The 26,435-nt window shown below is 43.7% G+C and overlaps 1 protein-coding gene across 1 annotated transcript; it reads right to left on the bottom strand.

The window, feature by feature from the left end:
* Nucleotides 1–1,945: 1,945 nt before the first annotated feature.
* Nucleotides 1,946–25,569, bottom strand: LOC148834161 (calcium-activated chloride channel regulator 1-like). Its single transcript, XM_088916689.1, has 14 exons — nucleotides 25,409–25,569; nucleotides 23,332–23,475; nucleotides 21,403–21,556; nucleotides 15,303–15,411; nucleotides 14,049–14,208; nucleotides 13,172–13,399; nucleotides 10,612–10,836; nucleotides 9,023–9,200; nucleotides 8,193–8,299; nucleotides 7,636–7,857; nucleotides 5,099–5,369; nucleotides 4,042–4,206; nucleotides 3,568–3,795; nucleotides 1,946–3,004 (listed from the first exon to the last, which is right to left on the bottom strand). The coding sequence occupies exons 1-14, from the start codon at nucleotides 25,553–25,555 to the stop codon at nucleotides 2,652–2,654; spliced, it is 2,691 nt and encodes an 896-aa protein (XP_088772815.1). The 5' UTR covers nucleotides 25,556–25,569; the 3' UTR covers nucleotides 1,946–2,651.
* Nucleotides 25,570–26,435: the final 866 nt, after the last annotated feature.

Genomic DNA, 26,435 nt, shown 5'->3' with positions numbered 1-26,435 from the left:
CAAGATAGGTCAACAGCTGGGTAATAACTACACTTTGTCCCCCTGCCTCAGCTGTGCCGTTTTGCAGAACAATTCGAGCTGAAGTTGTAAAATTTCTCTTTGTTCCGTTCTTGCAAAACATCTTATTATGAACAAACCAATCACAATCATTTGCATCTAGGGAGATAACTCTCGAGGGTAACCCCCCCTTAAAACTATATTGTTCTACCAATCAGGTTCTGCTACTAGATAAGAGATGTAGAAACCTTTCCCATGAAATCATTTTTTTGACCTTTGTGATCCCTTCAGGGAGTAAATCAGCACAGAAGCAGCAGCTTTAGTCCACATGTTTTTCAAGCAGGATATTAACAGTATGATCATAACGAATAATACCAGACCCACAAATATGTATTGAACCAGAGACCCTCCCCATGTTCCTAGCACAGACTGTAGCCATGCACCAATGCCCCAATCATCTGGATTATAATTATGATATTTTTTTTTGTTCTTCATCATAGATGTGCTGTTCTATATCATTAATGTGCTCAGACTTGTCTAGAATACAAATACTGCTTAGTCTTCGCTCACCTAAACAGCTGTTTACTATCGCCCTAATAGAGAATGGCCTAGAACTGTGATTATAGCGGGGAGCATACGGTTAGTTCCATTCTAATACATTTGAGTTAAAAAAAAAAAGATTAAAAGCAGAACTATTTACCCATGTCAGTAAACCTAATATGTAAAAGCCATTGCAATTGCTATAAAAAGCCTTTAGGCATTGCTAGAGAGTCGTTTCTGCTATTAGGCATTAAAAAAAAAACTTTAGAGTGGCCTTCAGGTGTGACAAAAATAACCACTGATAAGAATCTGATTGATTACCACCTTCTGTGTCAATAATTGACTGCTGGAATGCAGGTAGAAGGCAGCCAAAGGCTCCCGGAGGAAGTCCCACCCCCTAAGGGCTCTGAATGGCTGAACATACAATGAATGACACTGTTTTTATCCAATCAGACCTTTTTGAAGTGGTCGGTTTCAAACTTCAATTCCAATAGCCAATACGTTGTACTCTGTTTCCTCCAGGTCTGGAGATGAGTAAGGTTAGCCTTTTGTGGATATATCACTAGTCTTACGGATGCCGAAAACAAGTTAAAAACATGGCACATATTCTTTTCTGATAGTTTTTGCTTTTGCGGACATGTTTTGCTGGCTTACTGATTACTTATCGACGCACTTCGGAAGCTTGCTGAGGTGCATCATCAGATAAAAAAGTCTGTTATTGTGATCGATTGCCTCGGTGTATTTCGGTTTCCGAAAACGGTTTTGTGAAGCACCGGTTGTCTATTTTCGATTGATAAAAGGTTTTCTGTAAAGGTCTGTTGGTTTTTTGGTTTTGTTGGTGAAGCACAATGAAATGAGACGTGGTCTTCAGTCAATATTGACTTAGGTCGAACCTGCCAGCACATAGAAAGTTAGTAAGGGCCACACAATGGCATGGTGGCTCGGATTGCTATTTTGAAGACATGGGGCCTTGGATTCAATTTCTGGGGTGTTATCTGCATGGAGTCTGTACAGTATGTACTCCCGTGTTCACACACAGGTATGAGAAGTGTGTCTTAAGTCAATATTGACCTAGTCAATATTGTTCACATAGGTTTCCTCCCACAGTAGGTTAAATGGCTTCTGGAAATATTGGCCCTTGTGTTTGTATCTGTTTGTGTCTTGCAATACTCCTGCTGCTTGCTGGGCTTGCTCCCCTGCACCCTTGTACTGGATAAAGCAGTTAGAAAAGTGATGGATGGAAGAACTAGATAACTGCAGAGTCACTTCTGAGTATTTTATTTAGACAGAAGACAGGTTGACTGTAAGGTCTTCATTAGCTCCATTGAAAAATAGCAGATGAATAAAGTCAAAACTTTTTTTTTTTGCTAAACTGAAAATACCCAGTAAGTATAATCAAATGTATGTCAATGACATTACATTTTGCATCAGTTGGCTTTTTGCATACAAAATTAGAAAAAAATCCAAGGCCAACGACATCACTAAAAATATTTAAATAGATCTTTAATAGGACCGCATTCGCAAATGCTCACTTTCAAGTTTTAGTTTTTACAATAGTTAGATATTAACTAATAGTTTTAGTTACTGTGGTACAATAAATCTCAAGTCCATGGCACTGCATTTCGGATCAGTCAGATTTCCACATACCAACTTTAAAGAACATTGATTAGCTGATAAAAAGAAGAAATTATACAAAAAGCTTACTACATGTGCCACTCACAAAATTCAAGATGATAGAATACAATCCAACTTTATAGCAGCTTTGGAACAGGATGGGATTATCAATTTAATTGAACACTTAACCCCAGTTCTTGAAAAATCCAAACAACATAGCAATCATGTATAAACTGAAACCAGACTCATTCCTTCACTCTGCCTGGAAGCTCTCCAGTTACTGCTACAACCATCACTTAATCCATTGTTTGACTGGGAAACAGCCCACAGCTGGCAAAATAGAGAAGCTTGGGAATTTCCAGAAGAAAAAATGATCACGTTGCACAGCCTGCAGGGAGTGAGTGTAATAATACACCAAGTTTTAACTTGAGTGCTTTAAAAGAGAAGCAGTTTGCATGATACTGTTACATCACAGTGTTATATAAGGACCTGTGTGCATTTCAGATACTCAGATCCAGCAGAACCAGAGCTGCTACCAGGAGAACCACAGAATGGAGTCCAAGAGGAGCTGGGGAAATGGATCCTCGTGACAAAAGCAACATTCTGGGCTCGTATGTGGACACTTGGGTGATGGTGGAGGTCTCAGAGGTGCCCCCCTTTTCATCCGTGGCGCGCAGGGCGAAGTAGACCACTGATTGGGTCATGGCAGACAAGGGCTCCAAAGGCAGGAGGAGAGTCTGGGTCTGTCCTGCTGGAACACTGTGCAGAGAGGAGGTGTTGAGGGGCAGAGCAGCAGTGAAGCTCTCTCTCAGGGCCTGTGGGCTGAGGCCAATTCTGATGTCATAGCTGGACACTGGAGGAGAGGGAGAGGAAGATCAGAGGGGGGAGGAACCCAGTGTCTCTCTCCTGTCCCATTGTAGTGATGGGTGTCCAATCTGTGTGTCTCTCACCTGTCCCAGTCTAGAGATGGGTGTCCAGTCTGTGTATCTCACCTGTCCCAGTGAAGTTATAATTGTCCAGTCTGTGTCTCTCACCTGTCCCGGTGTAGTGGTGGGTGTCCAGCCTTTCTCTCACCTGTCCCAGTGTAGTGATGGGTGTCCAGTCTATGTCTCTCACCTGTCCCAGTGTAGTGATGGGTGTCCAGTCTGTGTCTCTCACCTGTCCCAGTGTAGTGATGGGGGTCCAGTCTGTGTGTCTTTCACCTGTCCCAGTGTAGTGATGGGTGTCCAGTCTATGTCTCTCACCTGTCCCAGTGTAGTGATGGGTGTCCAGTCTGTGTCTCTCACTTGTCCCAGTGTAGTGATGGGGGTCCAGTCTGTGTGTCTTTCACCTGTCCCAGTGTAGTGATGGGGGTCCAGTCTGTGTGTCTTTCACCTGTCCCAGTGTAGTGATGGGTGTCCACTCTGTGTCTCTCACCTGTCCCAGTGTAGTAATCATCTCCAGGTGCAGTCCACTGCAGAACAACAGTCTTGTTGACCACAGAGGCGGTCAGGTCGGTCACTTTTCCAGGGGGAAAGTCATCCCTGGGCACAGCTGGCACTCCCTTCACTGTCACTGTGCCCCCACTGGCAGTGCGGCTGAAGCTGCCTAGAGCTGTTCTACTCTGGCGAAGAGAGGGGGCGCTACGACGCACCGTTTCTATGACTTAATAAAAGAAAGATCACAGTTTTACAAGAGTCAGTAGGTCCCAACTGTGACTGTGTGTGTATGTGTATGAGACGCAGGAATGGTGATGATATAAGGGTACTAAACTGATATTTTTATTGTAAGAATTGCATATTGTACTGTGCATGCTGTAACGTGCGTATTTTAGTGTGTTACATTGTGTATTACATTGGTATGTATTGTGCATGTTGAATTGTATCCTTTGTGTTCTTAGGTGTCTTGTACCACTGCTTGGTCGAGATCTTTCAGGAACAGTGTTTTCAGGACACATTCTGGTCATCACTCTGCCCTCCACACCCAGCACCTCGAACTTCAGGCTGTATCGCCCGTTACCCTCGTAGTTGTGAAAGATAGCGGAGTATAGGCCATCATCTTTCAATTGATCCCCAGCTGCAAAGAAAGAGGTACTGTATTAGCACAGCCAAAGAATAATCCACCAGTGCAGCTACAGCACACTGCAAGGAGAAGACGAGAGGGGCCAATAGATACTGACTGGCATTAGGAACTGCTTTTAAAGAAAACACTTCAAAATCCACTTTTTAAAAAGTCCTGTTCTGTTTTCAATAGGAAATGCTGTACAGTGCCTGGCAAAAGTATTCAGACCCTTGCACAGCTTTCATATTTTGATTTTGTTGCATTAAAGATTGCTAATGCAGTATGACATAAAAGGTTTCCAAGGGCAGGTCTATTGCTCAGTTCCTTGCTCTGTTCTCCCAATGGTGCAGTGCATGTCGGGAGCTCTGTTCTCTCCCTGGATAGCAGAGGTCAGCAGCTCCTGGGAGCCTCCGCTCCCTGATTTATCTGTCACCTGATCAACTGTCAGTCCGGTGACTTTCTCTAGATGACAGGTAAATTCCCACATCCTTCTGGGAAATGTGGCACCATCAAGACCAGCCATCTTGTCTCCACCTACTCCTGTCTTACAACCCTTACTAATAAAACATTCTGATCTTTACCTTCACAAATTAGGCCTTTTGTTTTCAGAATTCTAGCTTCAAGTTGCCAGATAACTACTGTGGAAGGTGTTTTACAACAGTAGTCTTCTCTATTGGCTCTGATACCAACTGTTGTTGTACCCTTATGTGACATACAGGACTTAAATTGTTGCACTTAAACGCTGTATCAGTCTATACTTTTAAAAAGTTGTCCTTCAAAATGAGAACATGTTCTGGTTTTCTGATTACATGAAGGGCTTTGTGCCATAAGAGGGTTGTGGTGTCACGGTTCCCCGAACTGCCCTGATATGTGTGCAAATGATGGACCGTCAACCGTGAACACGTACCTGTGCCACCGTCTAACAGAGCCAGCTTCACTGTGGTCTTATCACTGAGTTCCACTACAGCCGTGGCATCAGCGTTGATGACGGGCCAGTTGCCCTGGGACAGCTGCGCAGAGATGACGAGGGGCCGGGGATAGATCACCTCAGTCTCGCTCATGCCTCCAGTGATAGTGACCGGAGGGACACATTCATCGGCGGCTCTGGAGGTCACTAGCAATGTGAAGGTCTGGGGGGAGCTGTGGGTATTGACAACCTTGTAGCTCCACGTACCAATCTGCAAGAATTGACCAAGAAAGAGAATTCATAAACTTTAGTTATTCAGCTAATGCAAGCTAGCTGAATCCATTACTGAATGAGATCTCCTCACAGTACCTCTCGCATTTGCACTCTCTTAATGAGAGTGCACACAGTCTGACCCCTTTGTCCACCTTGCTGGTCCTACAATATGTGTCTCGAATTTAGCCCAGAGGACTGACTAAGTTCACACAGAATCACGTCAGCTCCTTTCCCTCATGTGACATTTCACTCCCTCTGATTGCTAATTACTCATTCAGGGTACTGTAGGTTTGTCTTTTGATTTTGCAGGTTTTCCTATTTAACTGACCACCCAGACAGGAAGAAATTGTAAAATCCGCCCAGGTCTTGATGTCAAGCCTCGAAACAGATGAGAGCAGTGCAGTGTGTGGTTTTATGAAATGTGTCACAAATAGCAAGAACTAGTTGATCTGAACAGAAGGGGGACAGAACAGATACTATCCATCCACCCCTTCACGAACCTCTCTATCCATTACAGTGTGAGCAGAGCCCGATCCTATTCCAGTAAGACATGTGTCACGGGTGCCGGAGGGGCATGCCCTGGAATGGCAGGAGAGTGAAAAAAAGACCCCATGCGTATCGGCAAGACGGGGCTCAGCTGGATTCACAGACGTGGAAGAAAGAGAGGATCTGGTGGACTCCGACAGGGAGGAATTGCCAGCCGAGGATGTCACGGATGTCAGAAGGGCATGCCAGGCCAGGAGAGCAAAGAAGACCCGATGCGAAGCAGAAAAGGGGGAAAGACGGAGGTTAGCCCGGGCTCTGGGGGTCAGACGATGTCGGATAGAAACCTATGCCCTCAGGCCACGGAAGAGACGACCTGGTGCTAGGCGGGTCTCAGGACATCGGAACCCTCAACACTGAGAGAGGAGGAAATGGTGACCCGGAAATATACAGCCCCACACAAAGACACAAAGGGAAAGCCAAGCAAAACACAGGGAAACTTGGGATAGGACAGAGCAGAAGCGCCCTCTAGCTGTAGCGGGTGTGACAAAATGGGCACAAGGCAGGCTACACCCTGGACAGGACGCCAGTCCATCACAGGGCACACAGAGATACAAATAAACATTCAGATCAGGGCAATTTTTCACACAGGGAAAACATGGGGAGTACATCAAAACTCCACACAGATAGGACAGCAAAAATTTGAATCCAGGCCCCAGATATTATAACCCAGAACAGATATTACATGTGATAAAATCAAAACGTACAAGAAATATGTTGGAGGAAGAAAATAAATGCAGCATGTAGGTGTTTGTGTTTATTACTTGTAAATTCGTTATTATTAAGTTGGGGTTCTAATTTAAAAAAGTTTAACATTTAAAATGATTTAAATGGAGGTTGTTCTTTGAATACTAAATGGTCATTGCTGCTTCTCACTTTATATCACTAATGTAGACTGCAGTCTCCAGTATAATCTAATCAAGACTGTAGTATAATCTATTATATAGTCTGATCTAACCTGTAGGGTAGTCAGTGGTATAGTACTGTCTGATCAAGACTGTACTGTAGTGTATAGTGTCGTATATTCTGATCTACACTGTATTATAGTCTGTAGTAGAGTATAATCTAATGAAGAGTCTATGAGTATAGTGTTATCTAGACTGTAGTATAGTCTACATATAAATATAGTCTGATCTAGAATGTAATATAGTTCATATTTACAAAAACAGTGTGTGCAAATGCAAAAATGCTAGAAAAAGCACAGGTAATTATAAAGGTAGAGAGAGATCACTTTATTGGCCCTATACAATTTCTTGCATTAGGAATTTGTCCTTTCTCGTACCCCAGCTTGCTCTCCATGAGACACACAGACAGGGAGAGAAGCTTGGGGTCAGAGCGCAGGGTCAGCCATTTTACAGCACCCCTGGAGCAGCTGGGGTTATGGGTCTTGCTCAGGGGCCCAACAGAGTAGGATTCCTCTGCCGGCCACAGGATTCAAACCAGCAACCTTCCAGCCACAGGCACAGATCCTGAGCCACAGAGCAACAGAGTTGTTTGTATATTAGCAGACACTTTACAATTGAAGGTTAATGTGGATAAATGCAAAGCATCAGAAGCTCACAAAAGATGATACACAGTACTCTGAATATCAAACAGGTGATAACTGGAAGAAACAACACATCAAGTAAGATCAAGGATAGATAGATTTATAAGCCTCTAACCAGCTCCCTAATGACTGAATGTCCTTATGGATTTAATAACTGTTCCTGTGTGTTCAGTACCTCGGATATTCCAGGGATGTTCAGCTTGGCGATTCTCTCCTCAGAGTGTATTTCCATGTCGTTATTTTTGTAGGAAACTCCACTCGGGCTGCGGACTGTGATGTCCGGCTGGGCGTGTTCCCAGGTGAATGTCAGCACGGTGTTGTTGCCCACAGTGGGGTCCACAGGGACTTCACCCTGAAACTGTGACCCCGGGTCTGTCCGACTCCCTTTGCTCAGCAGCTGAGGGTTTGGAGGAACAGAGAGAAAAAAGTCAAGCAACAAAAACTTTAATATTTAATGTTTAATGTGCTGTATAAATGGCTGACACTGCGGTCTGACCTCAAGCTTCTCTCTCTGTCTGTGTGTCTCATGGAGAGCAAGTTGGGGTATACCAAAAGACAAATTCCTAATACGAGAAATTGTATATGGCCAATAAAGAGATCTCTTATCTTATTGAAGCCTGAAGCATTCTGAGCCCTCGATTGCTTCCAGAATTAAGAACGGCTACATTATTACAGCACAGATACTGTAGGTATTATAACAGCAGGTACAGTGAGAACAGCTCAAAGCCACACCTGGACAGCACTGGCGATGTCATCTCCAGACTGAGAAGTGATGTCACTGAATGCGATGATGAGTGCGTCAGAGTCCAGTTTGTCACTGGCTGAGAAACGTGTTCCTCCTGTACAGTGACATCACAATGGATTTGAATATGACAGTACTAAATGCATGGCATTGCGAGACAATGTGATGTCCCTTAATATTAGAGCATTCAGGTGTACGTTCTTGACACAAAGATGCATTTAGCTCACAACTCCAGTCACTCTACACAGCCTTATTTTATGATTATTTAGATTATTCTGTACTTTTAGTGTATTCAAACACTCTTTGAGTTGATTTGGACATACAATATGTGCAGAAATTCAGAGTATCTATTAGAATATTTTAAACATCATCTCCAGTAAGGCTACAATGAGGGAGTCTACTGAGCACGCAAGTTAATACAAATAAATGAATGAATGGTTAATGATTAGTTAATGATTACTGAATACTAGTTAATGAAAACAATCATACAAAGGAGATGGGAAAAGAATCAGGAAATGTGCAGTACAATCAAATCAGCAAACCCATGGCATTTTACAAGATTGCCGACAAGGATTTAGAGAGGGGCCAGCTAAATCCAAGTTTTGTTCAATGCATTGCAGGCCAAGGAAAACCTCCATGTTCCTGCCATGTTTTCAGAAGTGTTTGCTGAGAGGCAGATAGTTTCCCTTTCCGGGATGCACAGAGAGGCAGTCCAGGTGTTTCCTGATCAGTGCTCGTCTCCACACACTGCGTTACAGGAAGCTAAACTCACATGAAAGAGCACCAGACAGACTCTCAACCTCTGGCTGAAGTACTGTACCTGTCCCAATTGCAAACTCCTCCAGCCGGGGGTCGGCACTGGGTCCCAGAGCGATGGTGTGAATGGTGACACCACTGCTCTTCACTTCCTCCAGACAGGACCCTACACCTTTGTCTTCGCCATCCGTCAGGAGAATGATCTCGTCCCCAGCCGTGTCCCCGTCATCCTGTCGGAGAACCTGGGAGAGGAGGAACTGGTCAGGACAGCCGTGTGGAGCAGCGCTCGGGGTTGTGTGCTTATATCTAGAAGGTTGCGGGTTCAAGCTGCAGGTGAGAGACTGCTGTTTTACCCTTGAGCAAAGCGCTTCACCTGAAATGGTCCAGTGGCAGAGTTTGATCTGTAGATGTGAAAGGTTTCATTCTAGATCTGGTTCCGCTCTGCTGAGGAAGAGAGAGAGGCACCTGCTGTGTGGGATGTTTACAGAGTGAGTAAGTGACATTTCAGAGCAGCCGGAAGACAAGGGTAAGCTGTGCCAAGAATATTTTAAAAGGCAATGTCTTGCAAATATGCAAAACTCTCTGCTCTAATTATGACATTTATGGTGTAGCAGCAATGCTTATTAGTAAACTAGAGAATTGAAGTGTTGCTGTGGATTTTTAGTAAGGCCTTGACCACAGCATAGCTCTGTTAATTCTAGCATGATGGGTTGCAGGGGAGACAACCCTTTCTGACAAGCAGCACATCGCAGGACTGTAACACAAACCAGGACACTACTCTTCATAATGGATATCTGGCCTTTAGAGTTTCTGCGTCTACATATACAGCCCAGCCTCTACTCACACCTTAATAGCTAATAGACTGATTACTATTGATTAGTGACCAGAAGAGTAGTTTGGCATGGAAGCAGGAAGACAGCTAACAGTTAGCAGCTAGCAGTACTGGCGAGTTTGAAAGTTGGAACTCCGTGGAGGTCAGTGGTGACCTACTCTGAGTACTCTGATGCAGAAAACAGAAGACAGCTCTCGTGTTCCAAATCTAACTAGATCACAAGAACTAATTTTGAGTTGAACCCCCCAAAATAGAAGGAATATCAGCTGCATTGGGAGAGGGAAGAGTCTAGAGCTAATATCGCCCAGTTTGATGCCAGTTTGCACCCGTGGGATGGAGTGAGAGTCATGAGTGGGGGCTCTGCTGGTAGACAGAATAAGAAGGACTGGAGAGAGGGGAGAGACAAAACACCAGATATAAGCTGGGGACACAGATGTGGTGGGCTGGATGTTTGACCAGACAGGCTCCCCAAGCAAACTGGAAGAAGAAACGCGGACGCTATGGTAGGCACAGAGCTACCTGTTTTCAGGAGAGGGTTGAGGCTGAAGAGAGCTAGACTCCTGTCCTAGATGAACATGACGAAGATGAGATACCAGCAATGCCAAGGGTGCAAATGTCTGTTGGTAACAAAGTGAAATGCAGAGTTCTAGTAAGGAAGGACAGTGCCATGTTTAACCACGCAGATCTTCGACACAGGGAAGCAGAAGTACAGGATTCGAATTTGACCTCCACCTGAACTGCTGTTCAATGACACCATGAACTGCATGAAATTGCTCTCCCTGCTACTTAGCAGCCTTTTTCGTCACCATCAGCTCACTCACCCCAAACGCTTTCTGGATGCCAGTGCAGATCTCGGTGCCACCACCTGTTGAAGAAGGCAGCTCGTTGGCAAGCTGAGCCCGTGCCTCCTTCCCGTCAATGAGAACCAGATCTATTAAAACGTGGGCGAAATGTTTGAACTCCACGATGCCCACTCGCGAGCCCTGCTCCACAATCTGGTCCAGGAAGATCATCGCAGCCTGACGGAGTCTGTGGATCCGACCGGACTGGAAGAGGGAAAAGGCAAAGTCAACATAACTCAGACTGTCAAGTGGCAGCTCCTGAAGTAAGACAGCTTCCCGAGAGAGATTGCAAACTATTCCACCTTGGAGAAGATGATCTAGATTCCGATACAGTTACTGTAATAAACTAGTCACATTTGCAGATGATACCAAAATAGGAGGATTATCAAACACTGAAGAAACAGGGATTGAAATTCAAAGAGATTTAATTCACTACTGGGTGAAACGCCTGGTAGATGATGTTGAATGTTGTTGCATGCAGGAAGTAAAAACATAAACTGTTTATAACTATACAAAATGGGAAATACTGAGCTAAAAGAGGCTACTGGCGCTCTTCAAGAGTCAGTTCCATGTATAAGAGGTGAGAATGAAGGATTTTCAAGTCTATTGTTGAGAATATGATGTAAGACTTTTTTCTATTTTTCTCAATATGATTGTAGAAGAAACCTTTTTTTTAGAGCTTCGTTTTTGCCGTTTAAATACTCCTTCCTAGTATAGTGGATACATATCCTCGTATTTGTCCATGAGCAATGAGAGAGAGTTCACAGCTTTGTGGCTGCCAAAGCTTTTTCACTTTTTGTTCTTGGCTCAGAGCTATGAACCCCAATATGACGCAGAGGGGATCACGAGGAAGTGTTTGCAGACTCCTTCAACCCTCCCACATTCAGGCCACTTGTCTTTTAACACACCATAGGCAACAGACTGCAAGCAGGGGGTGCTGCAGGGGGTATCAGAAGATGCCTGGCTGGTTACTACCCTTGAGGAATCCTGGTTACAGTCGCTTGTGACATGACCCCATGATCAGAGATCTCAACTTGCAGTCAAACCTGCAATCATAGATTATAATAATAATAATTGCTTACACTTCTATAGCGCTTTTCTGAACACTCCACTCAAAGCGCTTTACAGGTAATGGGGACTCCCCTCCACCACCACCAATGTGCAGCCCCACCTGGATGATGTGACGGCAGCCATAGTGCACCAGAACGCTCACCACACATCAGCTGTCAGTGGGGAGGAGAGCAGACTAATGTAGCCAATTCATAGAGGGGAATTATTAGGAGGCATGGGAAATTTGGCCAGGATGCCAGGGTTACACCCCTACTCTTTTCGAGAAACACCCTGGGATTTTTAATGACCACAGAGAGTCAGGACCTCAGTTTTACATCTCATCCGAAGGACGACGCCTGTTTACAGTATAGTGTCCCCGTCACTATACTGGGGCATTAGGACCCACATGGACCGCAGGGTGAGCGCCCCCTGCTGGCCCCACTAACACCTCTTCCAGCAGCAACCCTAGTTTTTCCCAGGAGGTCTCCCATCCAGGTACTGACCAGGCTCACACCTGCTTATCTTTAGTGGGTTACCAGTTGTGAGTTGCAGGGTGATATGGCTGCTGGCTGATCTCAACCCATGATGGAAACTGTGATCACAAAGCTCAACCCACTGACCTAGTTTTTTAGGACAGGTTCAGAACAGATGGGGAATCTTTTGGGCAGGATTCAAAGTATGAAAGACACAGGTTAGTAATGCTGAGAGCACTACCTGACATATAAGGTATCTCAGCACCCCATCTGTGGCAGAACAAGGTTTACAGTATATATTGTATAATCGATGTAATTGGTACCTGTTAATTGGAGGATGGTGGCAGGAACAGTCTGCCCTGGGAGGTGTTAGACTCCTTGTGCAAAAGCACCTGGTTTCTGAGGAGTCCGAGGGCTGCGAGTACTGGTTCACCCAGGTAAAACAATGGGGACACAGTTGATTGGTTCAGAGTTGATTTTTTTCGAGGCTCACTGAAAGGCTCATGTCCTTCAGTCTCCTCAGCGTGGCATCTAACACTGCACTGTGGGAGGGGAGAGTTGCTCCGACGTCCCTCTTCATCCTCAGATTCCTTTCTCTGCTGTTTGTGTGTATGTTTTCATCCATTGCCTCATGTCTCCATTGTTGCCCAACTCTTACTGTTCCTTTAAAATTACAGTTAGGGCATTGTGGGGTGAGAGAGTCTGAGCGAGCACAACTATTAAGTGGCCTTTGTTGATGGTGACGTCACCAGAAGCCGACATGCATCGGAAGGTCTTAAATCTTGTCTTAGTACCAGCCGGAGATGTGCAGTAGCAAACAGATTCTGTGTATGTGCACCCCAGACCAGTACAAGAGAAAGACTTGCTCTTAAACATCATCCAGTGCACAAACACAGTGCACAAGCAGATACTGTCAGTCTACATATGACTAAAAAATCAGGGCATGCATTCACTAAGCAAATTCTGTGAGTGAGACTACCCATCCTTCACCCGCTTGTGTAGTAACGAAAACTTACATCTTTCATGCTCCCAGAGGTGTCCAGCACCAGACATACCACACGTTGTCTGGCCCTCAGCAGAGTGAAGGTTGGACTGGGGGGGTCCGCTGTCATGGGGGGGTTGTTGCCACCTTTGAAGTCGGGAGTCTGGCTGATGACATCCCAGACACTCCTGTAGTCACAGAGCTTGTTCTGGGCATTTAGTACCTTGGAATTGTGAGATCTGTCATCACAGAATGTGGCTTCCTTGGTGCAGCAAATAAACACATATATTATAAACCATATACAATGGTTTGTAAATATACAATAAACAAGCAAAGTTTAATTTCTCACTGAAATGTACAAAGAATAAACACATTTTTTGGATGTTGAATAGTTTTTCCTTCCTATTTTTCAGTGTGGAAGTAACCATTTCCTGTTCTTTGTTGCAGCCAATACACACTGATGCAGCTCCCCACTCTGACTTTTGTATCATGACCAATGTCTTCCTACAGCCCACCAGGTTACAGTTATTTGACTAATAGGCATAATCCATTTCTAATAGACTAATACACGGTCTTTTTTCTTCAGTGATTGTGAAGGGGTAGAGTTGTAGATATTGATTTTTCCACTTCCCCCAGCTTTTTTTCTCAACAATACTGTTCAGTACAGTAGGATGGCTTCGCTTCTTCACGTATGTGATATGAAGAATGGCAGCCTGTGACTGAGGCAGTATGAGGGGCAGTATCTTCCTATAGCAGCTCACCTGTGTGACTGAGGCTATATAAGGAGCAGCATCTTTTTACAGGAACGCACTTGTGTGACTGCAGCAGTTTAAGGAGCAATATCTTTAAATAAGAGCTCATCTGCATGACTGAGACTGTGTGAGGAGCACTATCATTCTCTAGGAGCTCACCTGTGCAATGGAAGGCTGATACATGATGGAGACCTTTGTATTCTGCTTGATGTGAGGGACGAAGACACAGTCATTTGTGGGCTGCCCTGCGCTGGGGTCTATCTCACAGTCTGTCTCCCCATTGGGGTTCTTCAATGTGCCCCTAATGTTTTTAGGGCAACTAAGAGATTAAGAGAGAGCACAGAGGGACAGTTGTTACACTGATTGGACACTAAGGTACCTGAGTATTGTACTGAATCATGAAAGGTATCTACAGCAATGGAGAAATGAGAACCTGTGTGTTGATTCAGAGAGAAAATCAGAGGGAAATTTGTTGGGAGAATTAAAATATAATAAATAATAATAATAATAATAAAGAATAGATTCCAGTTATACTTAGCACTCCGGTGGATGGGAGAGATGGACCTTTGATAAGGTAGGAACCCAAACACGAGGTTCAAACAACCCAGTAAGCAAGGGAAGTCAAGCCAACAGGGGGCAAGGCATGAGCAGAGCGGGAGCTGGGGCCGAGGAGGGAGAGCATGGACGGATGTGCCTGGAGTGGCTGAACAGCGCTGCACACTCACTGTGGCTGGGCTGAGCACTATGTGTGACCTGGAGGGGCTGTGGCCTAGAAGAGCTCGCAGGTTGCTGGCATGTTGTCAAGCGGGGCTCTTCCCGCTCATGGCCAGGCAGGCAGGAGCCAAAGCCAGGAAAGTCAGAAGAGACACTGTCCAAAACACCCGGGGGGAATCCATGGGCGTAGGTCCAAGCCGGGATTCACACTGTAAACATTCCAAGCCATAGGGGAAAATCCCATAACAAGTTCAGGATAAGCCGGATCAGGAATCCTAAATGAACACCAGCGAGGGCACATGGGGACAAAGACAGCAGCATGGGAACTTGGGAACAGAGGAACAGAGGTAGCAACCAGGAAATCAGAGACTGGGCTACAGAGGTAGCACACATGGTAAAAATCAGGAACCTGGGAATACAGAAATGTGAGAGCAAAGGATGAAGAGAACAAACCTCAGAAACTATCAGACTATCAAACGACTCCATACCACAGCACCAAGTGCAGTCTGACCTGGCAGTAAGCAGCCTGCACCTTCTAAGGCTGGGGTGCTCATAATCGCACACAGGTGATCAGGCTTTGCTGTGGTACCAGCTGTTGACAAGAGAGGTAACCACGGCGCTGGAGCTGGGTCGGACATGACAATTCCATGCTAAAACTAAGACTGAACATGTATTGGTTTAGAAGGGATTGTCACTTACCTAACAGCTTCTGCCTCACCAGTTTTACCCACATAAAAGGGTTCCTGAGAGTTAAATTCACTGAACACTCCCCATCGCAGAATGGCCCAAGTGTACACTAATACTCGACCTGGAGCACAGAAAGAGGAGAATATTTCTGTGTGTGAACACAAGGTATGAAAGACAAGGGGTTAAAACAGGCGCATAGTACGTGGAAGCTACAGTATATATACAGTACACTAAAGAGAAAAACCTGCATGTACTGAACGTGTTGAATCTGCGGTAGGTGGTAACCTACTTTGATACGTTCACAGCTTCTAACAGTACATAATTAAAAGAGGAGAAAGCAGATGTCTGGCCCTTGTCAGTTTTGAAGCAGTCGTCTTCCTGCTAACATTCCTGCTTCACTGGGGCCCTGGATTTAATTCCTGGGGTTATATCTGTTTGGAGATCATATGGTCTGCTTGTGTTTACATAGGTTTCCTCCTGGTTCTCCAGTTTCTGTCACAAAAGCGTTCTTTCCGGACCCTATGCAGACGACACAATCTGGGGTAGAGTACACCGGGAAAAAGGCATGCGGGAGCCGGGAATGAAAACAAGGGGCGTGTCCATGGTGCACTGGTGTTTGGGGGAGGTGTGGCCGAGGCAAACAATCCAGAATAAAGTCCAAACAGAGGCAAAAGTCCAAAACCGAGCAGTCCATCCAAGACAAACAGAATTAAAAGCGGAACCGGGTCAGAACCGGCAGGAACAGGAACTTAAAACCTTGATGGTTCAGGCGCTTCCAGGTTCCGGACTCGCCTGGTACAGAAACCAGAGCAGAGCCCAGAATAGAGTGAGCGCCTGGCTTTCAAGGAAAAGGGGGTTGGAACGGGGAGCAGGTGCGGTGGATGAGTAGAAAACAAGGAAGGGCTGGAGCCTCCTTAAGAGGAGGGGTTTACGAACGTGACAGTTTCCTCCCACCAAAGACATACTGGTGGGTTAATTGGCTTCTGGGAAAAATGACCCTGAGTGTGCGTGATGGACTAGTGTCCCATCCATGGTGTATCCTGCCTTGCGCCTGTTGCTTGCTGATATAGGCTCTGCTTTCCCTGCGACCCTGCTTTGGATGAGCACTTATTGAAAGTAATGTGTGATATGATGTATAATTGCAACCTAAGCATTAATATAGTTAAGAATGCAGTTTGTCTCCCTACTTCCTAGCTTTCATTCTCAGGTACTGTAAAGCACAGTTTCAAAAACTGTTTCTGCAGAACCATGAGATCCTCTAGTTTGTTTGTTCCAGCTGACTTCATTGGATCACTCTGTTGCTTAATTAGAAGAAATCAACAACCTTTCCCGAGCGCTGATCATTGAGCTCTTAGCTACCTACAGTATAAAACCTACCATTGCAGTCTGCTAAGATAACATGTGAGAGACAAAGGGATTAAAACAAGTCTGCATGATATATTAAAACTGCATATATAAATGCATATATAACCCTGCATATACAGTATATCCTCAGACTCTTACTATTGCAACTAATGTAGGTGGTAATGTGATAACACAGAGTGCTAGCTAATGAATGTTACAGATGAAGGTATTTCTTGGGACAATGTCTTTCAGAAATACTAACCATAAAAAAAAATCCAATTTTTCACACACAGATCCTACTTGACCCCTTCTTGATATAAACTTAATTTCTAATCAGTACTAATGGGTAATTGCATACATATTCATCCCCATGCTATGACAAAGCTTAATTAAATTTCTGTAGTTCAGGTGCACAAAAGGTATCGACAAGACATACAGTACAGTTGAATATCCTCTGTCTGTGAGTAATATTAGTGGTTGACATGAGTTCAGAATAAATGCACTAGTGTGATATCCACTGCTTAGCAAAGGAGCACCAGCTGGCTAGGGAAACAAGCAGCACAGTGAACACCAGCAAGCACAGGCAAGAGTGGTGACAAACGAATTCGTCTCGAGTCAAGGTATGATGAAACAATGGTCAAATCCAAGAAAATGTCGCAACGGAAGACGGGGAGAATTCAAGCCGACATCACTCATAAACAGGCCAAATAAACAGAGGAGTGTGACAAGCACAGGGGTGATCCAGGAACAAAGTTGAGACAATGTGAAGTTAGGAAACCAAAGTACAAGGTAGAGAACACAAGAACTCAGAACCGTGTGAAAGAGCTAAGAGCACTGTCAGAGCAGCCTTTAAAGAGCATGATTCACCAGAGAGCAATAGAGTTAGTAATACGGCACAGGTGAGTTGAGCTTTCTGTCTCATTGCATGTTGGCAACCAGCACAGTTGACAAGAGAGAGAAGGGGCACGTCTGGCTGTAATGTAATGATCGGCAGATGGTCTACCAGATGATCAGTGTGCGTGAGCATGACAACCTGTAGGAGCTCAACCTGTAAAGCTGGTAGAGACCCGTCCAAAAGGACCTTCAGCAGTGATTGCTGACAAAAGCACTTCCACCAATTATTGACGCTCATCAAAAAGCTTGGAAATACATTACGATCACTTCAACAGATGGACCTAATAATCTGCCAATTATGTCCCAGTGTGGGTGAAGAGCTGTCCCACCTGTTCACACTCAGTCCGGGGCTATTAAAGAACTTACAATGCTAGGTTACTCAGTCATAGTGCTTTGTTCTTGTCTTGGTGTTGAGTTGTGTCTTGTGGATTTCCCTTGTACGGCTTGCTGTGTTTCCCGGGCTTTTCAACTTGCTTGGACTCAGTTGTAAGGTTTTGTCTTTGGGACTTTTGGTACTGTTTTTTTGTCCTCTGCCTGTTCTTGGATTAAGGGTTTGGACTGTTTTTGCTTTACCTGCTTCTTGTCTTGTGTGCTGCTCACCTGCTGCTGTCTGTACTTCACCTGGCTTAATGTTGCCGCATAGCCTCTGTACTGTAGCTACAAGAAAGTGCAGTATTTGACTCAGTGCTGAATACTTACAGTATACAAAATAATGTATTTGTTTGGGATTTTTCTTTGCTGTTATTTCTGACATTTCCTCCTAGTCATTAGGAGGTGCCAATTACAGCTGCAAGATACCATAGGTCAGCTACTACTGCTAATGAGAAACTATACTTGTCTTTATAGCCTTTACTTGTTTCCAATTCTATGTCCATCTGAAACTGAAAGTACTGTAACTACAACTATTATTTTTCCCTTTTCACAACAGCTCAGTAGAAAGTGCAGATTAATTGGTTTTGACAAATAACCTAAACCAAAATATTGAATTTACTGTTGAAGCAGAAATGCTTATTAATAAGCCACAGATTTAAGTGTTGGTGTAGATTTGTTGTTTTTTTTTCAGTGAGCTGCCTCTCTGTGGTACAAGCCCCAGAATATTTATTTTAAATATACATATATCTGTATTTTTAGAATGCTTAGTTTCTTGTTCTATGTGGCAGGGCCACTGGTAATTTTACCTGAAGCCAAAGGAGGGCGCCCGTGTCCTCTCGATAAGCCTTTAAATCGCTGTTTCTATAACTCCCACTGTATAAAAGAGAATGAGTCACATGCATGTTCTAAGCATGTAAGTACAGCTGTAGGTGAGTTACTTGTGAGACTCCCGCAGAGTAATAGTGTTGCTTAAAAGTACAAGTTAAAAGCAATTTTTTTGTTTCCTTTGAAGAAAGATAAAAGATGTGGAGAAAGGGTTAACATTCCTTTCTGCACAAGGACTGGACTTCTTATGACACAAGACATTCCAGACTTAGAGTTATGGCAGGAAAGGGGGATAACTGATAAGGATTCCAGAGGCCAGCTAGGAAACCCCCAGGGAAGGAAACCTAACACTGACCATTTGGCCAATGTCTGTGAACTGTCCGAACACCATGACCTCCCCCCATTACCATGGTAACGAGATATGTCAGAAGCGGTAGAGAAGGCCTATATACTGTAAACTGGAAGTTTTGTACCGGTAGTTCGATCAATACTTCAGTTTTATTGTTCCTTGCATGCAATAAAACTCATCTGTTTAAACTTCTTCTCGGGATCCCAAACTCATTTGTCAGTTACAACACCTTTCTATTCTTTTTAGACCAGACGTCCAACTAACTAAGAGAAAACATATAGGAGAATTCATGCTTTTTGTATGATAGTGGGAGAAGTTTGTATAAAAAGGTCATAACCTGTAAGCCACAGAAAAGACCTCTCCCAAGGAAAAATACAAGATTGTCAAGTCAGGATATACTGTAGGAGCTGAGGGCCAGCTTGTCAGAGTGCAGTCATGGATGAAAATGCAGTAAGCTAGAATGCAGAATAATCGCAGTCTACATGAGCTCATAATGTGAGAATTACCGTTCGACAGGTATTTACGCAAAACGTCCGCATATGACCGTGTAAATCAGAATTCCACAAACTCAAAATATGTTACCATTACAAATATCGTGTGAGTATTGGATTCAACCTTAGAAAATAGTTTATTTAATCATTCAGATAAGGGTCTGTAGCATTATAACACGCTGTGGTGAAAATTCTGTTGACTCTTCCTGCACCCAGTATTTAGACCAAGAAATTTTACTTTATGTAAGATATTGGTGGTGTTTCAATACTAACTGCCTTGGCACACAAAGAGCGAGAGGTAAGCAAATATACGTCATTTGAAATACCTAATTACAGTATGTATTCTAAAGTAGTATTGCTGACTTAATTTTTACAATCTATTGTTTTATTAGTTCCTCGTGGCCTGCTCTTCAAGAAAGCGCTGTACACGATCTTCCAAGACAATCAGGATAGTAAGAAAGAAAGAGGAAAGACGGAGAGAACAGAGAACATGCCATCTCCATTCAAGGATTCACTGTGCAATAAATTGCGTTTTGATTTGTTTATAGTCACTCCATGAAATGCTTTTCGTGTATTAACTTTAATGCTTTTATGTTCATATTTTATGCATCAAAATATGTACAGTATTCATTATTTTGTGAATCCGTGTGCAGACTGCTTGTTATTCTGTCATATTAATTCAAAATAGCCAGGGTACACACCTTATTATTGCAATTACAATTGTATCAGTAAGTTCACACAATCCCTACACTGTATTTCATAATTATTGTCATATTATTTTACTAGTTATTAGTTGTAACTTTGTTAATTAGTTTCCTTTAACCCAGTTTTTACGGTTCTCAAAACGTTACAAACAGCACAATAGCTATAGTGAGTCTCACCAATAAGTTAATTGAATAGGGTGCTGTGAATGTTTCTAAATACACATTTTGATTGGCCAACTGGTGTACAGTATAGTTGAGCAGACTCTTCTGTATGTTTGCTCATTTAAACATTCTACAAATAAAGTTCAAAGCATCCAACTGTACAAAAGTGAACATAAATGTATTTCACAATAGCCTGATGGCCTGATTCTTAACTTGAATTCTCATGTCCTGTCAATCATTCAGGTCCTGTGAGGAACAATCATTTGTTTAACTAGAAGAAGCTTTCTAGATCTCTGCTCATTGAGCTCTTAGGGGCTGTTACTTGACAGACAGAAACATCTAGAACTACAACTAGAAGCAAATACTAAGATGGCCATGAGAGAATGCTAGCAGTCAAGATGAAGCAATTGCTGGAACAGGGAACAGCAGTGTCTGCTAACTTAGCAGAAGTGCAGAGTGAAAGAAGGCTGCCGCATTAAGGACACTGTGGAGAGGAGAGCTGAGAGAGATTGTGGAGAGAGGAATCGGACCGCGGGAAGACCTGAGCCTCAAGAGAAAGGAATCTAACTACGGCAAACTCCGATATTTGATAGAAAGGGAAGACTTGAGAGACAATTCAAATCATGGGTGTGTCTGTGCCCTAGGACCCACATGATGACCACGCCACCTGTGGCATCACACTACCTACGTATATGACCTACAGTCTGAGACAGGCTGGCATAGCCGATCTGACTTTCTGGCCTGCTCTCCTGTCTCAGATTCAGGCTGCAGCCCCCTGCAACACCCCCGGGAGGCCCCTGGACTCAAACTCCTGAGCCCTCACTATCCTGCAGTCGCTCCACCGCCTGCCTGGACTCTACCAGAGTCCTGCCAACAGGCCACCATGGTGTCTGGGACTCCAGCACACCTGGACACAAGCTCACCTCAGAATAATTAGTGAGTGTCTGAGGTGCGCAGGGCTGCAGTCTCACCTCTTGGTCCGTACATGACGATGGCCTGGTCATTCAACAGGTATTCGGGAGTCAGGTGAATATGTTCCCCTTCTTGACCACAGTTACCAAGAGTGGAAGTGTATGGAGTGCCGATGCTGTTGTCACAGAATGGATCAGCAACCAGCACACTTGCCTGTAACAGAAAAGCTTTGGGTAACAACAGTGGTATCTGTGTGAGTGTAGCTTTCTCTGTGGACTGAAGTGGTGTCCAATTCAGGAGGCAGTTACTCTATGCTGCCAGGATAGACTGGGGATTGATGGTACTGGGATAATTTGGGGGTCTGGAATTAATGGTACTGGCACTGGCTGAGGGTTGAGAATTTTGGGAAACTGGGATAGGCTGAGGGTTGAGAATTAAAGTTATTTGGAACAGGCAGAACTTTGAGGTTCAAGAGTATTGGGTTAGACTGGGGGTGGAGGGTTAAGGTTATATGGGAGATGTTGAAGGTACCAGGATTGGTTTAAGGGTTTTTCTTAAATAGAGTAATCAGCTTTCCAGTAATGCATCACACGTTAAGGAGCGTTAAGGAGCTGGTCCTGCTGAAAAACCACTGCCTATGGAATTATAGAGAAATAGGACCAAATGAACTGGACATGATGAATATATCCTATTATTTGTAGCCATTCTGATGGTGTGATTTCTTCTAAAATGCTTAAATATGTAACCGTCTTCATTTGCAGTCCCCACATGTAGTTAAAATGCCTTGGCCAGTGTTTAACACCTGAGACCAGTTTAATCCTTCACAGTTCATTTTTGTTATGCCCTTCAGTGCACATTCATGCTAACATACAGTCTGTATTTATTAGATCATAAGAAAATAAAATATGTTTGTCCCACAAGTGATGTGTTTTAGTTGTTTTTTTTTACATCGAGCACTTTAATGTTAATACATTAAAGGATCACTTTAATGTATTTTGTTACTGAAAGATAATTCAATCAAGGGATGAAAGTGTTTACTATTACTTCATATCACCAGCAGCTATATTACCCTGCAGGTAACAACTGGCAGCCCACTGTAAGTCAGCAGGTGTGAGCCTGGTCAGTAGCTGGATGGGAGGCCTCCTGGGAAAACTAAGGTTGCTGCTGGAAGAGGAGTTAGTGGGACCAGTAGGGGGTGCTCACCCTGCAATCTGTGTGGGTCCTAATGCCCCATAACACTGAAGTCCCAACTCTCCTTGGTCATCAGTAATCTCAGGGTATTTCTAAAACATATTAGGGGTGTTACCCCACTGTCATGGCCAAATTTCCTCCCGATACCAAAAAACCTAAACCTACTACCTCCTAATAATAAACACCCCCTTTTATGAATTGGCCTCATTACTCTGATAGCTTCTTTACTCCTTAGTCTGTAGTCTGGTTTCACACACTGATAGCCGGTGCGTGGTGAGCTGCCATCGTGGGGCTACACATGGGTGTTGGAGGAAGGGGGTCGGCATTACCTAAAGGCCTTTGAGTGTTACATCCATTCATGCATGGGAATCCATATAACAGAAAGTTTATATTAACCGATTATTATTAGTAGTAGTAGTAGTAGTTTAGTCCTGATTAGTGGTATTTAAATTGCCATGCAGTAAAATCAGAATGGGACCATATTGAAAACAGCACATAGAATTCTGTCATGAACAGGTTATTAGCAATATTGAGTTTTATCTTAACCTTATACAGGTATTTTGTATAATGAAACTGAATTTAAAGCAATCAAGTTACACTCACACTTACACACATCCTCACACAAATACAGTATACTGCATATATTTATTGAACATATACTGTAGATCTACCTGTCTCTCAACTTCAGTCCAGAATCTCTTATCTAATATGTGAATGTGTAACTAAAATAAAACATAACATAAAATACTATATATATATACAGTTGCACAGCGTAAAATCCAGAAGTGTTTTTGTACCTTAACATAAGTCTCAGTGCCTGGTTTCCTGTAGAGAGAATTGTTTTCTTTCCATGTTCTTGGAATTAAAATCCTCACATCCTGGAAGAAAGCTTGTTTCCTTGTGGCCGTGAACAGAGAAAGGGAAGCCTCTGTGAACATTTCCTGAGGAGAAAGGCAAATGAGGTGATTAATCAGCATTTCCACATCAGCGCTCTCCAGTCCTGGCCCTGGAGGTCCAGTCATCATGTCCACATCAGGGCTGTCCACTCCTGGTCCTGGAGGGCTGGTCAGGGCTTTCTATGTCTCTTTATAACAGGGCTTTATAAAAGCTGAGAGATGCTGTTACATTGGCCCCATTAAGCTGATTGAGTTTTTCAGGAGATGGATTAGGATGAAAACCTGCAGACAGATACTGGCCCTCCAAACCTTCAACTCCTTGTTTCTACTGCCCTTGTGTCTGGTGTCATCCCAGGTCCCAGATTAATATTTTTATGGTTTCCAATCTCTTCCTATCTCTTGGACCCTGGTTTCATTTCACTTGTTGCTTTTAATGCTTTTTTAATCAGACCAGAGGCTCTCTGGTGTCCTGCTCTGAAGGTGTCCTGTGACCCTCTCTCTCTTCACTTCCCACCTGACGTCTAGCACAACACAACTTCCAACCACTCTCACAATTGTTCAGGCCAAAATCTGAATCAGAATCTGAAGGTCCACACCTTGTATAGTTTACAAAACAAAAACAGGATAATTCAACTGTGGCTTATTCTACGTGGGCGGATGTTCAAGAACTGCCAGCTGGCTTCTCCCTGCTGCTGATTAGGCTGACTACCTGTCACCATCTCGATTCACTGGGACTCAGGCCTGGGTTTGATCGGATTCATTCTTCGTGTAGTCTTACTTCTCCTCTCTCCTCGGTCTCTCCTCTGCTCTCTGGGAATGCAGTTTCAATATATTGTGTGTTTAGCTCATCTGTTACTTTGCCACTGGCCCCAGCATTCTATCAAGCTCACAGCCCAGCCTTTGGTACTGGATGGGACCTGCACAAATAAAATAATAACAACCCAAAATGAGGCAATCCAATGAAAAGTAATATCATCCCATTGGCCTTGGGTCTGTCCTGCATCCCACCTCTGGCTCAGACAGCAGGTGTTTACTCTGTCCTGGGCATCCAGTTTGGCCCCAGACTCCCTCCTCTCGGCTCCTGCTTCAGACGTCATATGTAACGCATGATATCTGCCTTCTCTTTTAACGTTTCCACGTTCCTCCCCTCCATTGCTGCATTTCGCCCTGCTGCTCCTGATGCCACCTCTTTGGCCCCGAGTCTGTCCAGCGTTCAATCTGCACCTCAATCATGCACCTTCTCTGCATTTCCATACTGTGCATGTAGGTTCCTTTCTTCCCTGTTTCTACATGGGGGTTTTGGGGTTCCCTTGTTTCCTTTGGTTTCTTTTGGTGGTGGAGCCTCCTCATCCTCCTCATCCTATAACTGGGAGGCTCCCTCTTAACCAATCCGGTAAAGCCAAAACCTTTTGTATTTAAATACCCAAACATCAGAAAGCCTCTGATTCTTGGATGGCGTTATTCCATGTGAAATTCTTGTTTAGCCCAACGTGCCAGAATTATTACAGAATTATTACTCTTTTCACCAAAGCTGTGCCAGAGGACAAAGAACTCATATGCATCTACAGTAACTACACCAACCGCAAATTAATATTCTTTGCAAAATCATTTACAAGGTGGAAAATGATGATTTATGTACTTATCGATTTATCCAGATAACCTAAAGTTTAAAATTGCATTCATCATGACAGAATTGACCTTTTGTTACTGCAGGTGTTATTGCATTTGGAGAATGCCTCGTTTAAAAAATAAAGTTTTTAAATTTCATTATGATATGCTGCAAAAAGAAAGAATTTAAATATTCTGAACAACAATAATCTAGTTTAAATATAGCTATTCATAGCTTACATACTGCTCCAATGTATTAGAGGAAGCAGTGATCACTATGCTGATAGTCGTACTAGCAACTGTAGCAGACATGAAATCTGAATTAATATTAGTAAAGCAACAGCAATTCTCTGTGTCCTGAGGACCTTACCTTGATCTTGTCAATGAGCGCTGGGTTCTCAGGCACACGGGGGTTGATGGCGACGACCACCCCCCTGTATCCATTATTAATCAGCTGGACTGGAGACCCCAGAGTTACAGAGACCGTCCAGCACAGCAGCAGCACAGAGGACAACATTTCTTTGGAGCTCAGAGCGAGGGTTTGCTGTGTGTGTGCTGTGATCCCACACTGTTTGTTGAAAGACACACACAGAGAATTGCCTAGTGGGTGTGGATTAGCTGTAGTATGTTTCTAATTTTCTTCAAATCTCTCCTTGCCACTTAGTCTATAAAAAAGCTTCTCTGCCTTTTCATTCCTCTCTTGTTACTTTGTTGTTTTTCAGAAGAATAACCCAGATTCATCAATGCTTTCTCTGCTAGGTATCTGTGCCAAGATAATTACTATTTGCTGTGTGATGAATCACGATAAAGCACAAATACAGTATGCCATTATTTGTGAAGCAAAACAATAGCAGTGAAAAGTCTGGACAGATACAGTATGTTTTACACATGTATTTTGTAAGAATGTTTTGGCATGGATTAAACATTGTCCGGGTGCACAGCAAGTACAACTGTTGTTGTTTGATGTAGGTTCTTTACAATTTTTAATAATTGCTACATAATTTAATAGTTGCTTAACACACTCATTAATAAATGTAGATCACAGTTACATTGAGACACAAGTCTATATTGGGCATTTTTTTCTCATAACAAACAATATACACGCTCCAGGACAGTGACTCATTGAGCTGAGGTCCTGCCCCAGTGCTGTGTGAACATCTGGCATCTATCAATTGCAAGGACAGAAAAGGACTTTGGCCAGTATATACGGCGTGTCAGACTATCAGGTATTGTGCAGAATGAGAACAAGAGAGCGGGAAGTGAAGACATCCATGAAAGGTGAAAACGTGAGTGTGAGTAACTGGTGAGTGGGAAAAATCATGAGCTGATAGGCCCGCTTAGTGGGGTGAGGCCTGTCTGGTACAAGTAGTAACAGATCAGTATGGGAAAGAATTACA

The sequence above is a fragment of the Atractosteus spatula genome, chromosome 5 (genome assembly GCF_055471065.1).
Source record: "Atractosteus spatula isolate fAtrSpa1 chromosome 5, fAtrSpa1.hap1, whole genome shotgun sequence".
In the NCBI taxonomy this organism is placed as follows: domain Eukaryota; kingdom Metazoa; phylum Chordata; class Actinopteri; order Semionotiformes; family Lepisosteidae; genus Atractosteus; species Atractosteus spatula.
The sequence above is the reverse complement of the archived record's forward strand: the minus strand, read 5'-3'. Positions and strand labels throughout refer to the sequence as shown.

Coding starts and splice junctions, on each gene's coding strand:
- LOC148834161 (XM_088916689.1), bottom strand. CDS start 25,555: ATGTTGTCCTCTGTGCTGCTGCTGTGCTGGACGGTCTCTGTAACTCTG. Junction 7,858..8,192: donor ACATCGCCAGTGCTGTCCAG/GTGTGGCTTTGA, acceptor CCAAACCCTCAG/CTGCTGAGCAAAGGGAGTCG. Junction 3,796..4,041: donor AAGATCTCGACCAAGCAGTG/GTACAAGACACC, acceptor TCTTTTATTAAG/TCATAGAAACGGTGCGTCGT.